Raw genomic sequence first — 15,171 nt, 5'->3', positions numbered from 1 at the left:
ACAAACAAACGCAGGGACACACACAGAAACAAACACAGAGACACACACTTATACAGTCACAAGCACACATAGAGACACACACAGACACTCACAAACAGAGAGAAACACACAGACAGAGACACACAGACATAAACAGAGATGCACACTCACACAGACACTCACAAGCACACACACTCACAAACGCAGAGAGATACACACACTTATAGAGACACAAGCACACATAGCGACACTCACAGACACTCACAAACAGAGAGAGACACACACACAGACACAAACACACAGAGAGAGAGATACACTCACAAACACACAGAGATCACACTCACACAAACAGACACACACTCACAAACACACAGACACAACGCAGAGGGAGATACACTCGAGCAGACACAAACAGAGACACATACTCACACAGACACTCACAAACACACACTCACACAGACACAAACACACACACAGACACTGACAAACACAGACAGAGAAAGACACACACTCACAGACACGGAAACTCACAGAGACACATTCACAGAGATACAGACACACACTCACAGACACTCACCAACACACACAGAGACACACACACTCACACAGACACTCACAGACAGACACACACTCACACAGATACAAAACGGAGAGACACACAGACAGAGAAAGACACACACTCACAGACACGGAAACTCACAGAGACACATTCACACAGACACTCACAGACACACATACAGACACTCACAAACGCAGAGACACACACTCAAATGGAAACAAACACAGAGAGACACACTCACACAGACACAAACACACATAGAGACACACACAGACACTCACAGAGAGAGAGACATACAGACACAAACAAACACACACAGACAAACACAGAGAGACTCACACAGACACAAACTCACAGAGAGAGAGAGACACTCACACAGACACTAACACAGAGACACACTCACACAGACGCTCACAAACAGAGAGACACACACTTACACAAACACTCATAAACCAACACAGAGAGACACACACACACACAAACACAGAGAAAGAAACAGACTCGCACAGACACTCACAAACACACACAGAAACACTCACAAACACACACAGAGACACACTAACAGACTCTCACAAACAGACACACTCACGGACACTCACAAACACAGACACTCGCACAAATACACACAGAGATACACTAACAGACTCACAAACAGACACACTCACAGACACTCACAAACACAGACACTCGCACAGACACTCACAAACACAGACACTCGCACAAATACACACAGAGACACACTAACACTCACAAACAGAGACACACTCACAGACACTCACAAACACAGAGACACACTCACACACAAACACAGAGACACTCGCACAGACACTCACAACCAGACACACTCACAGACACTCACAAACTCATAGAGAGACACACACTCACAAACCCACAGAGACACACACTCATACAGACACAAACTCACACAAACAGAGGCACACACTCACACAGCCACAAACACAGAGATAGAGACATATACACAGACACAAACAGAGAAAGACACACAAGTGCACACAGATACAAACATAAGCAGAGACACACTCACACAGACACAAACACACAGACACACACAGCGACACAAGCTCACACAGACAACTATAGAGAGACACCCACTCACTCAGACACAAACACACACAGAGAGAGACACACCCTCACACAGACGCACAAACACACACTCACACACAGACTCAAACACAGAGAGACACACTCACATAGACACAAATACACAGACACACACTCATCTAGATACTCGCAAACACATAGACACATACTGTCACAGAAACAAAAAGACACACAATCACAGACACAAACACACACAGACACACTCACAGACACATACACAGAGACACACACACACAGTCACAAGCAGAGAGAACACACACTCACAAACACAGATAGAGTCACACAGACACAAACACAGACAGACATAGAGAGACACAAAGAGAGACACTCGCATAGACACTCACACACTGAGACACACTCACCCAGACACAAACACACACAGAGAGACACACTCACAGAGACACTCACAAACAAAGACAGAGACACACTCACACAGCCACAAACACAGAGATAGAGTTGCACACGCACACACAGACAAAAACAGAGAGTGAGACACACGCTCACACAGATACAAACACACAGGGAGAGACACACACTCACACAGACACAACAGAGAGAGAGAGTCACACACATGCTCACAAACACACAGCGACACAAGCTCACACAGACACAACTACAGAGAGGCACCCACTCACACAGAAACAAACATACAGAGAGCGACTCATACTCACACACAGAGACACACTCATAGACACAGACACACACTCACCTGGATACTCACAAACACACACACATACACACTATCACAGAAACAAAAACAGAGACACACGATCACAGACACACACACACACAGACACTCAAAAACACAGAGAAACAGAAAGACATTCACACACACAAACACACACAGAGACAATCACAACAGTGGAGTCTCCACGTGAAGCCCTTTTCCCACTTTCACCGCACGTTCTCCCCCCCCCGTGACATCAGGTAAACAGCGCTGAGGCTCAGATGCCATTGTTAGTGGGTCTGTTGTTTGTTGTGGCGGAGGGTGTTTATGGTGGATTCCGTGGAGAAAGTGCGGCCGCAGTTTTCTATTGACCCAGGAAATGAGCTATTGCTTATTGTAAGGTAATATCAATAAAGGGGTTTAAACGTGAACAATTGTCTGGCAAAGCATTCCATTAATTTTAAACAAATTATGCCGAGGCCTATATCTCATTGAAGCTAATTTGTTGCTCAGGCTATGAGAAGGATTGCCACAGACCCACTGGCTTGTCTTCTCTAAACAAACGGGTCAGTCATTCACCCAGGCCAGACAGTACATCTCACTCCCAACTCTCCTCAGGCAAAACTTTGTTACTTTAGATTTTCTTACTGAATATTTTTTCTTCACAGATATAAATGAATGCGAGATTAGTGCCCACAACTGCGATCAGAATTCCATCTGCACCAATACCCCAGGAAGCTTCAGGTGTGAATGTGGAGAGGGTTGGTCAGGCGATGGTATCAAGTGTTCTGGTAAGAAGTCTGTGCTTTACACCTGAGCTTGCAAGGTAATATCAATAAGGAGGGATAAACATGACCAATTATTGCACTTGAGCATTTTTGTTCATTTAAAGCAAACATTGCAGGGACAATCAGTGCAGGTGACTGGCTCAGTTGGTTGCAATAGAATTAAGGAAGAGCAACACAGCACAGACACTGGCCGTGTGTCTGGTGTTTATACTCCACACCAGACTACACACCTCGTCCCCTCATCAAGTGACATCGCAACACTTCCTGCATATGTGCAAAAGATACAGGAAGTGTTGTCAGTAGCAACTTGACAACCTGCAAGGTGGCCAGTGTTTATGGTTGAAACCCTTTCATCACCCCTTTATCACGCCTCCAAACTTTCCCTTAAAATTCCCTTTATTTATCACCCCGCCAAGCCCTCCCCCTCCTTCCTCCCTGACATCTCCACTCTCCTATCTTCCCTCTCTCTCCCTTTGCTCTGAACGCCTCCTCATCCTCAGCAACTTCAATCTCCACTTCACCGCCTCCTGCTCTACCTCTGCTGACTTTTCCTCCCTTATCTCCTCCCTCAACCTCTCCCTCCACATCCACTCCGTCACCCACGCCCACATCACCCCCTCGACTTGGTGATCACGCAGGGCCTCACCGTCTCGGACCTCACTATCATCGACAAAGCGATCTCAGACCATCACTTCTCCCTTAACTCCTCAATCCCTCTCCAAACCGCCACCCAACCCACCTCCATCTTCTACCGCCCTTGGATAAAAATCTCCCCCCCTCCCTCTCGGCTGCCTTACAGTCATCTGAACTTCTTTCCCTCTGGGCTTCCTCCCACAATGACCTATCCTCCTCGTTCACTCTTTTCCACAGCTCGCTCGCTCTCCACTCTCGATTCCCTCACTCCCTTCTCTTCTCGAACTGTCTCCTATTCACCTAATTCACCACAGTATACCAGCCTCCGCTCCCTTAAAGTACAGGTGTGTGCCACTGAAAACGCCTGGCTTAAATCAAACTGAACGGTCCATCGACAGATCTGGCTGGATCTTATCAAATCTTACCGCTCTAGCCACACCTCCACTAAATCGTCGTTCTACTCCAAGACAATCTTGGAACCCAAGGACAGCCCCAGGTTCTTCTTCTCCATCACCAACTCATTCCTCCGCCCACCCTCTCATGCCTCACTCATCCTCACCTCAAATGCAAACTGCGAGGCGATGCTGGACTTCCTGAAATCCAAAGTTGAGGGGATTCACTCAGCCTCTGCCATTCCGTCTGCTACACCTCCCCATCTCCCCATCACACTCTGCCCCCTGCCCATTCCTCCCTCTACACCTTCTCTCTCACCACCACTATAACCCGCATGAAACTGACCACCTGCTCCCTCGATCCCATCCCTACCCCTCTCCTTACCTCCCAGCTCCACCTCCTTGCCAACCCTACTCACAGACAACATAAACCTCTCCCTGTTCACTCTCATTATAAACAGCCGTCATCACACTTAACCTTAAAAACCCTCCCTGGACCCATCCCTGATCTCAAGCTACCCCCCATCTCCAACCTCCTTTCCTCTCCCAAGATCCTGGAACGAGTCGTTGCTTCCCAGCTTCACTCCTTCCTCTCCCGCCACTCCCTTCACAAACCCCTTCAATCGGATTTCCGGGTCACCCGAAGCACAGAAATAATCCTGGTCAAAGTGACAAATAACATTCTGTCCATCTGCGACCAAGACTCCCTCCCTTTGACACCATTGACCACTTTAATCTCATCCACCGCCTCTCCTCTCACCTCAACCTTCACAGTTCTGTCCTTGACAATAATAATAATATTATTATTATTATTGACTGGTTCAGATCATGCCTCTAACACCATCTCCAATTCATCACTACAAACAGCTTCTCCTCCAGCCCCCGCACCGTCACGTGTGGCGTTCCTCAGGGCTCTGTCCTTGATCCCTCCTCTTCAATATCTATACGCTCCCTCTTGGTGACATCATCCACAGATATGGGGTCACCTCCCACATGTATGCGGATGACACCCAACTCTCCCTCTCTGCCCCCACCCTGGACTCCAGGACCCACTGCTGTCCTGACACAATGTCTGTCAGACATCAAGTCCTGGATGAGAGCAAACTTTCTTCAGTTGAACGTCAACAAGACCGAGGCTCCTGATTGGCTCCGGTCAATGCCTCCTCACCTCAGGCACTGACAGCATCACCATCCATGGGGCTCACTCCCCCTCACTGAGCCAGTCCGGAAACTTGGGGTCTTGTTTGACCCTCAACTGTCCTTTCTACCCACATCTGTGCCATGACCGCTCTGCCCTCTCCACCTCCGCAACATCACCACCCGGCTCCGGCACCGTCTCACACCGCAAACCGCCAAAACCCTCACACACACCTTCATTACATCAAGGCTTGACTATGGAAACTCATTCCTTGTCGGCCTCCCAACTCCTCCCTCCGCAGGCTGCAGATCATCCAGAACTCTGCAGCCCGTGTCCTCTCCTGCACAAGGCTCCATGATCCTATCAAACCCATCCTCACCCACCAGGCTCCGTGACCCTATCACCCCCATCCTCTCCCCCACCAGGCTCCGTGACCCTATCACCCCCATCCTCACCCCCACCAGGCTCCGTGACCCTATCACCCCCATCCTCACCCCCACCAGGCTCGGTGACCCTATCACCCCCATCCTCACCCCCACCAGGCTCCGTGACCCTATCACCGCCATCCTCACCCCCACCAGGCTCCGTGACCCTATCACCCCCATCCTCACCCCCACCAGGCTCGGTGACCCTATCACCCCCATCCTCACCCCCACCAGGCTCCGTGACCCTATCACCCGCCATCCTCACCCCCACCAGGCTCCGTGACCCTATCACCCCCATCCTCACCCCCACCAGGCTCCGTGACCCTATCACCCCCATCCTCACCCCCACCAGGCTCCGTGACCCTATCACCCCCATCCTCACCCCCACCAGGCTCCGTGACCATATCACCCCATCCTCACCCCCACCAGGCTCGGTGACCCTATCACCCCCATCCTCACCCCCACCAGGCTCCGTGACCCTATCACCGCCATCCTCACCCCCACCAGGCTCCGTGGCCCTATTGCCCCCATCCTCGCCTGACTCCACTGGCTTCCCATCACACAGAGGATACAGTTCAAGACCCTGGTCCTCACCTTCAAAGCCCTCCATGGTCTTGCTCTCCCTGACCTCTGGGGCCTCCTAACCCCCTACCATCCTGTTCGCTCCCTCCGCACAGCGGGCTCCGACCTGCTTCACGTCCCCCACCTCGCTCGCCCCACTATTGGTGGGTGAGCCTTCTGCCCCCACCCTCTGGAACTCCATCCCTCAGTCCCTCCACCTCGCCCCCTCCCTTGCCACCTTCAAGACCCAGTTCAAAACCCTCCTCTTCGATCGTACTTCAATCTCTCTGCTTCCCCCCCACCCTCCCCAACCCCCAGCTCAGGTCCAAAACACTGAGTGTCCAGCGCCTTGGGATGTCCTCCCAATGTGAAAGGCTCTGTGTAAATGTAATATTGCTGGTGGTGTAGAATCTGGTCAGTGTGGGCTCATGGCAGGCCAGCCTGCTCTCAGTGCGGTCTAACCGGTTCGATTTTGTGTCGTGGTTTTGGAGATGTTATTTGAAGTTGAACATTTATTATTGTACATTCTTTTCCCTCTAATCTTATCACTTTTTTTGTAAAGATGTGGACGAGTGTTCAAATGGAACCCATAAATGCAGCACCAATGCCGAGTGCACAAACAATGCAGGTTCCTACCGCTGTCTGTGTAAAGAAGGTTACAAAGGAGACGGCCTGACGTGTACCGGTAAATCAGATAAGTCATCTGCTTATTCTCCTCGCGCACCAGCTCTCATATTGGAATCATAGAATAATAGAATTATACAGCGTAGATAGAGGTCATTCAGCCGATCGTGTCTGTGCTGCTCTTTGAAAGAGCTTCCAAATAAATCCGACTCCCCCTCTCTCTCCCCATAGCCCTGATCAACCCCACTCCCCCGCTCCCTCCCCATAGCCCTGATCAACCCCACTCCCCTGCTCCCTCCCCATAGCCCTGATCAACCCCGCTCCCTCCCCATAGCCCTGATCAACCCCACTCCGCTGCACTCTCCCCATAGCCCTGATCAACCCCACTTCCCCCCTCTCCCCTCCCCCCATAGCCCTGATCAACCCCACTTCCCCGCTCTCTCCCCATAGCCCTGTACCCAAGTCCAGGTCATTTATATAGATCACAATACCGACCCCAGGGGACACCACTGTACACTTCCCTCCAGTCAGGAAAGCAACTGTTCACCACCACTCTCTGCTTCCTGTCTCCCAGACAGTTCTGTATCCGCTGCCACTTTCCCTTTAATACCGGGGGCTTCTACTTTGCTTACAAATCTCTTATGGCTTTATCTCTGTTACTTCATCAAAAAACTGCATCAGGGATAGACACGATTTGCCTTTAACAAATCCTTCTTCGCTGTCTTTTGTTAACCCATATTTTTCTAAGTGAAAATTTATCTTGTCCCGGATTATAGTCTCTAGAAGTTTCCCCACTGACTGGCCTGTAGTTCCTGGGTTTATCTTTCTGCCCCTTTTTGTACAGGGAGTAACATTAGGCACCACCGGGTGTCCAAGGAGGATTGAAAGATTGAAAGAGTCTTCACTATTTCCATCATTGCTTCCCTCAGTAACCTAGGATGATCCCATCCGGACTGGGTGTCTTATCTACCTTGAGCACCGACAACCTTTTTAGGACCTCCCTCGGTTTATTCTTATCTTATCTAATTTCTCTACCCTCTCCTCCAATATTGCATTGGCTGCATTCTCTTCTGTTGTGAAGACAGATGCAAAGTCCTCATTCAGTACGTCAGCTATGCCCTCTGCCTCCACAAGAATATTTCCTCTTTGGACCCTAATTGGACCCACCCTCCCTTTGACAAACATTTTGTTCTTTATATGCTTATAAAATACCTTCGGTATCCCTTTTATGTTACCCGCTGATCCTTTCTCATACAATCTCTTTGCCCCTCTTATTTCCTTTTTCAGTTTTCCCCTGTACTTTCTGTATTCTATTTGATTATCTTCTGTATTTTGGACCCGACATTTATCGTAAACCTCCTTATTCTCTCTTATTTTAATCCCAATTTTCTTATTCACCCAGGGAGGTTTGGATGTCCTACCTTTCCCATTTGCAGGAATGTATTTGTTCTGTCCCCGAACTATCTCCGCCTTGAAGGCTTCCCGTTGCTCGTTAGTTGTTTTACTTGCCAATCTTTCTTTCCAGTCCTTTTGGCTAGGACCCTTTTTAATAATAATAATCCTTGCATTTGATATAGCGCTTTTCACGTCGGGAGGAAAGCGCTTCACAGAACACACTGTAAAGTGAATTGACTGTATATTTGTGGGCGAACGCGGCAGCCAATTGCGCACAGCAATGACCCACAAGCAGTCGTGGATTGAAAGTGACCAACTTATTATTGTTTTTTTTTGGAGGGATTATTATTAGGCTCTGTGTGGAGAACGGAAACTTGCCCAAGGTTTCGCCCTCTGCCTGGAGTTGAACCCAGGTCTCTCGCTTGCAAAGCGAGGGCTCTAACCACTGAGTTACAGGACTCCACGATGTAACTCCCTGAAATTAGCCTCTTCCAGTTGAGTATCTTCACCTTTGATTGTTCCTTATCCCTTTCCATATGTACTCTAAAGCTAATGAGGTTGTGATCACTGTTGTCCACATGTTCTCCTACTGAAACCTGCTCCACTTGCCTCACTTCATTCCCCAAAATGAGATCCAGCACTGCTTCCTTCCTCGTTGGGTTGGAAACATACTGATCCAGAAGGTTATCCTGCACACATTTCAGGAATCCTCCCCCCTCCTTGCCCTTTACACTGTTATTTTGCCAGTCTATGTTAGGATAACTGAAGTCCCCCATTACTCTGTTGGTTTTACATCTTTCTGAAATCTGCTGCAGATTTGCTCGTCTTGTCTCCTTCCCACTATTTGGTGGTCTATAGTTTACACCTAACAGAGTAACAGCTCAGTTTCTGCTCCTTAACTCTAACCAAATAGATTCTGTTTCTGTACTCTCTCGCACATCGTCCCTTTCCAGAGCCGTAACCGTGTCTTTAATCAATATTGCACACCCACCACCTCCTTTTTACCCTTCCCGATCCCTCCTGAGTACATTGTAGCCAGGAATATTCAGCTCCCATTCCTGCCCTTGTTTGAGCCAGGTCTCCGTTATTGCCACTACATCATAACCCCATGTGGTAACTTGAGCTGCAGATCACCAAGCTTATTTGTCAACTCTGTGCATTTACGCACATGCACTCCAAGACCGACTGAGTCTGCTCTGCATTTCTCCCCCGTCTAATCCCTCCCTTTTCTGGATTACTCCTGTTTACATTGCTATTCGTCTCTCCCAGCTCTCTATGTAACTTGTTTCTCCTCTCTAATGCTACATCCTGATTCCCTTCCCACCTCAAAATTAGGTTAAACCCTTCTCCACAGCACTAGTTAACCTCCCTGTGAGGAACATTGGTCCCAGCCCTGTTCAGGTGTAACCCACCAACCTTGTACAGGTCCTACCTGCCCCAGAACTGCCCTAATGATCCAGGAACCTGAAGCCCTTCTTTCTGCACCATTTCTCCAGCCATGTGTTCAATCCTCCTGTTTTGATACTCACTTGCACGAGGCACTGGGAGTAATCCAGAGATCACCACCTTTGAGGTCCTAGTCTTTAGCTTTTTCCCGAGCTTCTGATACTCTCCCTGTGGGATCTCAGCCCTTTTTTTCCCTACATCATGGATCCCAACATGGACCACGACTTCTGGATGTTCCCCTTCCCCCTGTAGAATGTTTTGCACCTGTTCTGTGACGTCTCCAGCACCTTGGGATGTCCTCCTGACATGAAAGGCACTCTATAAATATAATTTTGTTGTTGTCTTCAACCCTGGCACCAGGGAGGCAACATCCCATGTGAGAGTCACTTCTTTGGTTGCAGAAACGCCTGTCTTCTCCTTTCATCATTGTGTCCCCAATGACAATTGCATTGACGCTCTTCCCTCTGTCCCCCTGTGCATCCATTTGCTTTTGACTCCCCTCCCCAGAGGTACCATCACCCTGACCGGTATTCAGTACAGAGAACCGGTTTGTGGTTGCCACACTCTCAGGAGATTTCTGTGCTGCCCGTCCGCTTTTCCTCTCATGCCGGGTGGTTACCCCATCACTCTCCTTCTGGGCCCTCTGTGGCTGTGGGGTGTGACCACCTCCTGAAACGTTTGATCCGTGAACTCTTCAGCCTCACGTCCTCCATGTAGTGACACCAGCCTCTCCTCGAGCTCAGAAACCCTGAGCTAAAGCTTGAGCAGCCGGAGGCACTTCCTACACACGTCTGTCCAGGAGTTCCCGCATGGCACACATTGTGCAGGCAACCGGTCTCAGCTGCCCTGCATATCCCCAGACATGTTTTATATTGTTTTAATATAATTATTGTATATTTTATAATTCTGCACCTCATTCCTTCTCTTCACCGAATTCCCACTGTCACCAAATTCTTAACAGAATTCTCACTCTGCTCCCTCCCCACACTGCCGGGCTCTCTGCTCAAGTTCACACCCCAGCTCACACACAGGCTATCGCTGTACGAGTGCCCTCACCCAGCCCAGCGTGAGGCAATCCCAGTGTCCATGTCAACCTGTATTTATAGTAATACTATCCACTGATTTCATGGAATTTTATTACCAGGAACCTTTGACTTGACTTGTCCCTGTGCTTGGTTCTGACCAATGTTCTGGCTTTATTAACTCTTTTTTTCTGGGTTATCACAGACATTGATGAATGTGCAGAAAACGTGAACTTTTGTGAGAATGGCCACTGTCTGAACGCTCCGGGCGGCTACCGCTGTGAGTGCGACATGGGCTTCACACCAGCTGCTGATGGCAGAGCCTGTCAAGGTTTGTGTGGGGGGAGTTGATGGTGTGTGGGTGGGGTGTTGATGGTGTGTGGGGGGGGCTGGGAGCAACACCACCCAGACTGTGGCTCAGCCAGACTATAATCTATGCTAATAAAGATGAAGTGTCGGCCTGTATCAGTGTAGCCAACAATCACGCAGTCGCTGATTGACGTTGTGTCAGTCTGCATTCCATGTTGGATGCGTTGGCTGTAAATGGCGCTGCCATGGGTGTAGCTGATCCTATAATAATCCTTGCATGTCATATTGTGTCTTATCACGTGTTCGAGACAAATCAAAGTTCTTCACAGGATAGACGGTGACTGTAGATTTTGGGTAACTCCGTTTTTGTCTCTGTTGTAGATATTGATGAGTGCCAGTTCCCAGATATTTGTGTGTACGGACGATGCCAGAATCTCCCAGGGCTGTTCAGGTGTGAGTGTGATGTAGGTTATGAGCTGGATCGAAGTGGTGGGAACTGCACAGGTGAGCTACTCCTCATGTTCCTCACCACATCTGACTTGTCACACTCTCACTTCCCTTCAAACACCCTGTAAACCCCCAAACCCCGAACATCAATGCCCCCTGCCTTCCCTCACCAGGATTCTGGAACATTCCTCTCACACAGCATGTTGGACCACTGAGACCAAGGCTCCCTCTGCCTCCTTGTCCTCCTTGGCCTCTCCACCACTTTCAGCACCATTGACTATATCCTCCTCGATCGCCTGTGCTTATTCATCGCCTCCGAGGGACCTCACTCCCTTGACCCCCGCCTCCACTCCATCTCCTCTAATGGTTTCCCTCCTGCCCTCTCCTTACACAGTCACCTACGCAGTACCTCAGGGCTCTATCCTCGGCCCTTCCATTTCCTCAGCTACACTCTCCCTGTTGGGGCTTCATCCGCAGACACGGGGTTAACTTCCTGTGTTATGCGGAAACACCAAAATCTAGTCTTGTTTCCAGCGTTTGTGACGCCGCCATCAGCCACACGGCCTGGGGTTGTAGAAAATCCTGTAGCTCAGCAAGATGGCAGCCGCCCTCCTCAGCCCTGCCAGTGTTTCCTCACTCCCACCGTCTAACATGACCTCCCGCCCGCTCGGCCTACCCTGCAAACCCAACAAACCAATACACAGCTATGTTGAACCTCAGCTCCTTCATATCCTCCCCCACCACAGCTACTGTGCCCTGCAAACTCCCCACCACCGGCTCCTGCCGCTGCCCTGGGTGGATGTTCACCAGAAAAGAAGGAAGGGAGGGAGGGGTTTGAATGGTGGAAATGGTCACAGGCTACAGAAAATAACCCACCAGGCTGCCTGTTGAACCGACATTGATCGAAAGGATGGGGGAAGGTGTTATATCAAATCCAGGGATTTTTTAATCATCTGATACAAACCCTGTGTGTGCTTCCCTGGTGTCCCTGCTGTCAAATCCACCATAGTAATGTAGCAGGTTACAGGCTTCTCCATCTCTTGCAGACACCAACGAGTGTGCAGATCCCGTCAGCTGCATCAATGGAATTTGTGTGAACACCCCCGGCAGCTATGTGTGTAACTGCCCCGCGGAGTTTGAGCTGAACCCAACTGGTGTGGGATGTGTGGGTAAGGCACAGATCATGTCAAATCATCCACTTCAGTCTGGCAGTGGGTGCTCACTGTGGGCAGGAGCTGCTTGTCCACAGGAGGAGTCGAGTCCCTCACATGTCAAGCAGGTCACAGGGCTGATGGCTGTTCACCACTCACCCCAACACAAGCAGCCAGGTCAGGCCAACAGTCAGTGGGGGACAGCAGACAGCAGGCTGGTCCTATCCTGTCTGATATTCAATGAAAGAAATAACTGACAGAAAGGCTGTGTGTCAAGATGAGCCGAGGCACCATTGGAGTCCAGTTTACCTTTGCTTCATGGCCTCTCAGTGTCAGATCGAGAGGCTGGAGGGTGGCTGAGTGTTCGCACAGTGGTTAGCTGGTTTCCAGGGGCCTGTGCAGATTTGGTCTGGAGCCCTGTGACAGCAGACAGTGTGCAAATGCTTCAAGACAAAGTCGGAAGCTTGTGGAGAAACATTTGCTTTTAATTCTGTTCAGGATGTGGATATTGAACAGTTAATATTGAGTATTCCTCAGATTTTGTACAATGCCCTGTGTGCTGTGTATTTTGACATAATTAAAAACAAATGTAGAGAAGTTTGGAATCGTGGTTGCACAGCTGAGTGAATAACGTGTAAGCCTTTGGGAATTTAACTGTTACCAGAACAAAGCTAGACTTGGATTTCAACAAATCAATCTCTGGGCGAGCTCCTGAACAGCCCCAGGAAATAGACAGAAAGAGGCTCTACAATAGGGGCAAAGCACTGCAGATGCTGGAAATCTGAAATAAAAACTGAAGTTACTGGGAACACTCAGCAGGTCAGGCAGCATCTACAGAGAGAAGAAAATGAGTTAACGTTTCAGGTTGATGACCTTTGGTCACTTTCCTCTCTCCGTAGATGCTGCCTGACCTGCTGAGTGTTCCCAGCCACTTCTGTCTGTATTCTATAATTTAGAAGTTCTTTTTCCATAATAATTCATAACAACTCAAATCTCTTTTTTTTACAAAATGGAAATCACTTCCAGGAATTCAGGAATATTTCTGTCAATGTTTGAATAAGGGAAAGTGAAAGATCAACCCTTGTGATCAGGGCAGTGTGTTCCAGCCCAGTATCAGAGACAAGTCACTGACTGCGTCACTCACACACATTTCACTTGATTCAAGCTCATGTTTTGGGCCATTAATATAATGGGACAGGAACAAACCTAAACACATAACACAGGTCATCAGCCAAGTCAGTCTACTGAGCTGAGTGATGGGGTGACATGCCCTCATGCCGCTCTGTCCCAGTGACAGGCTGTGTTTTTGTTGAGTGAGCACTTTGTGAGTATGGAACAGGTGCAATTGCAAAGAAAACATTTATTATGACTTTATGACATTTCTAACAAATGTGCAGAAAGTTTCTCTGTGAGCAGGAAGCTGGTGACCACAAACATATCAAATCGAATAAAACTGTCTTCTGCCTGGTCCAATGTAAGGATGTGCAGTGTGACCATCACTGTCATTAGCTGTCAGCAGTGGGTGTTCCTGGATGAAGGTGTCAGTTTAAATTGGGATTGGGTGTCGTTGCTCTTGGTGTGGAGCCTGTGGCATCGATCTTTATTCTCCATAATAGGACGCACTAACCACAGAGTGAGCTTTATAAGAGAGAGAGTGAGCAAAGTTCTAGATATACCCCTCACACACATACAGTGTGACACACACACAGACACACAGCATCTTACACACAGACACACAGCATCTTACACAGACACACAGCGTCACACACAGACACACAGCGTCTCACACACAGACACACAGCGTCTCACACACAGACACACAGCGTCTCACACAGACACAGAGCGTCTCACACAGACACACAGCGTCTCACACACAGACACACAGCGTCTCACACACAGACACACAGCGTCTCACACACAGACACACAGCGTCTCACACAGACACACAGCGTCTCACACACACACAGCGTCTCACACACAGACACACAGCGTCTCACAGAGTGTAACACAGATACCTACACAGCGTGTCACAATTATTACACAAAGGTAATATTCTCAGTAACATCACTAATGGCTCAGATGTAAGGATTGTTATTAATCTCAGTAATAACCTGAAGGTGTGTGATGTGCTCTCCGTGTTACAGACCTGCGCCTGGGCAAATGTTTTGTGGAGTACAGACTGCGAGGTGATGAGACGCTCTCCTGCAATAATGAGATTGGATTCGGAGTGTCACGAGCTTCTTGCTGCTGTTCCCTGGGCCGAGCCTGGGGCTTCCCATGTGAATTGTGTCCCAGCATTAATTCATGTAAGAGCTTGGAGGATTCCGTATTCCTGTGAGATTGAGAACTGTTTATAATCAGATTTGTGTTAACACCGACATTGTATCAGGTCTCATTGGTCTCTGTGTTGTACAGTGAGTGACCAATTACTTTTGTTTATAAATATATAATATACTTTGGATCACACGTATTTCCTTCAGAATACCACTATTGTTCACTAAAGGGGAACTGGG

At 48.9% G+C, this 15,171-nt stretch overlaps 1 protein-coding gene across 1 annotated transcript in view; it reads left to right on the top strand.

Moving 5' to 3' along the window:
* LOC103190448 (fibrillin-2-like) overlaps positions 1–15,171 on the top strand; it is a 225,936-nt gene that overhangs the window by 177,300 nt on the left and 33,465 nt on the right. The window contains exons 30-35 of the mRNA XM_042342958.1: positions 2,996–3,118; positions 6,827–6,949; positions 10,957–11,082; positions 11,442–11,564; positions 12,554–12,676; positions 14,803–14,964. Coding sequence (XP_042198892.1) covers positions 2,996–3,118; positions 6,827–6,949; positions 10,957–11,082; positions 11,442–11,564; positions 12,554–12,676; positions 14,803–14,964 — 780 coding nt within the window. The remainder of the gene's footprint in view (positions 1–2,995; positions 3,119–6,826; positions 6,950–10,956; positions 11,083–11,441; positions 11,565–12,553; positions 12,677–14,802; positions 14,965–15,171) is intronic.

This window comes from Callorhinchus milii, unplaced genomic scaffold, assembly GCF_018977255.1.
Source record: "Callorhinchus milii isolate IMCB2004 unplaced genomic scaffold, IMCB_Cmil_1.0 Scaffold22, whole genome shotgun sequence".
NCBI classification, from domain to species: Eukaryota; Metazoa; Chordata; class Chondrichthyes; order Chimaeriformes; family Callorhinchidae; genus Callorhinchus; species Callorhinchus milii.
Note: the sequence above shows the minus strand (reverse complement) of the source record. Positions and strands in the feature narration are given on the sequence as shown.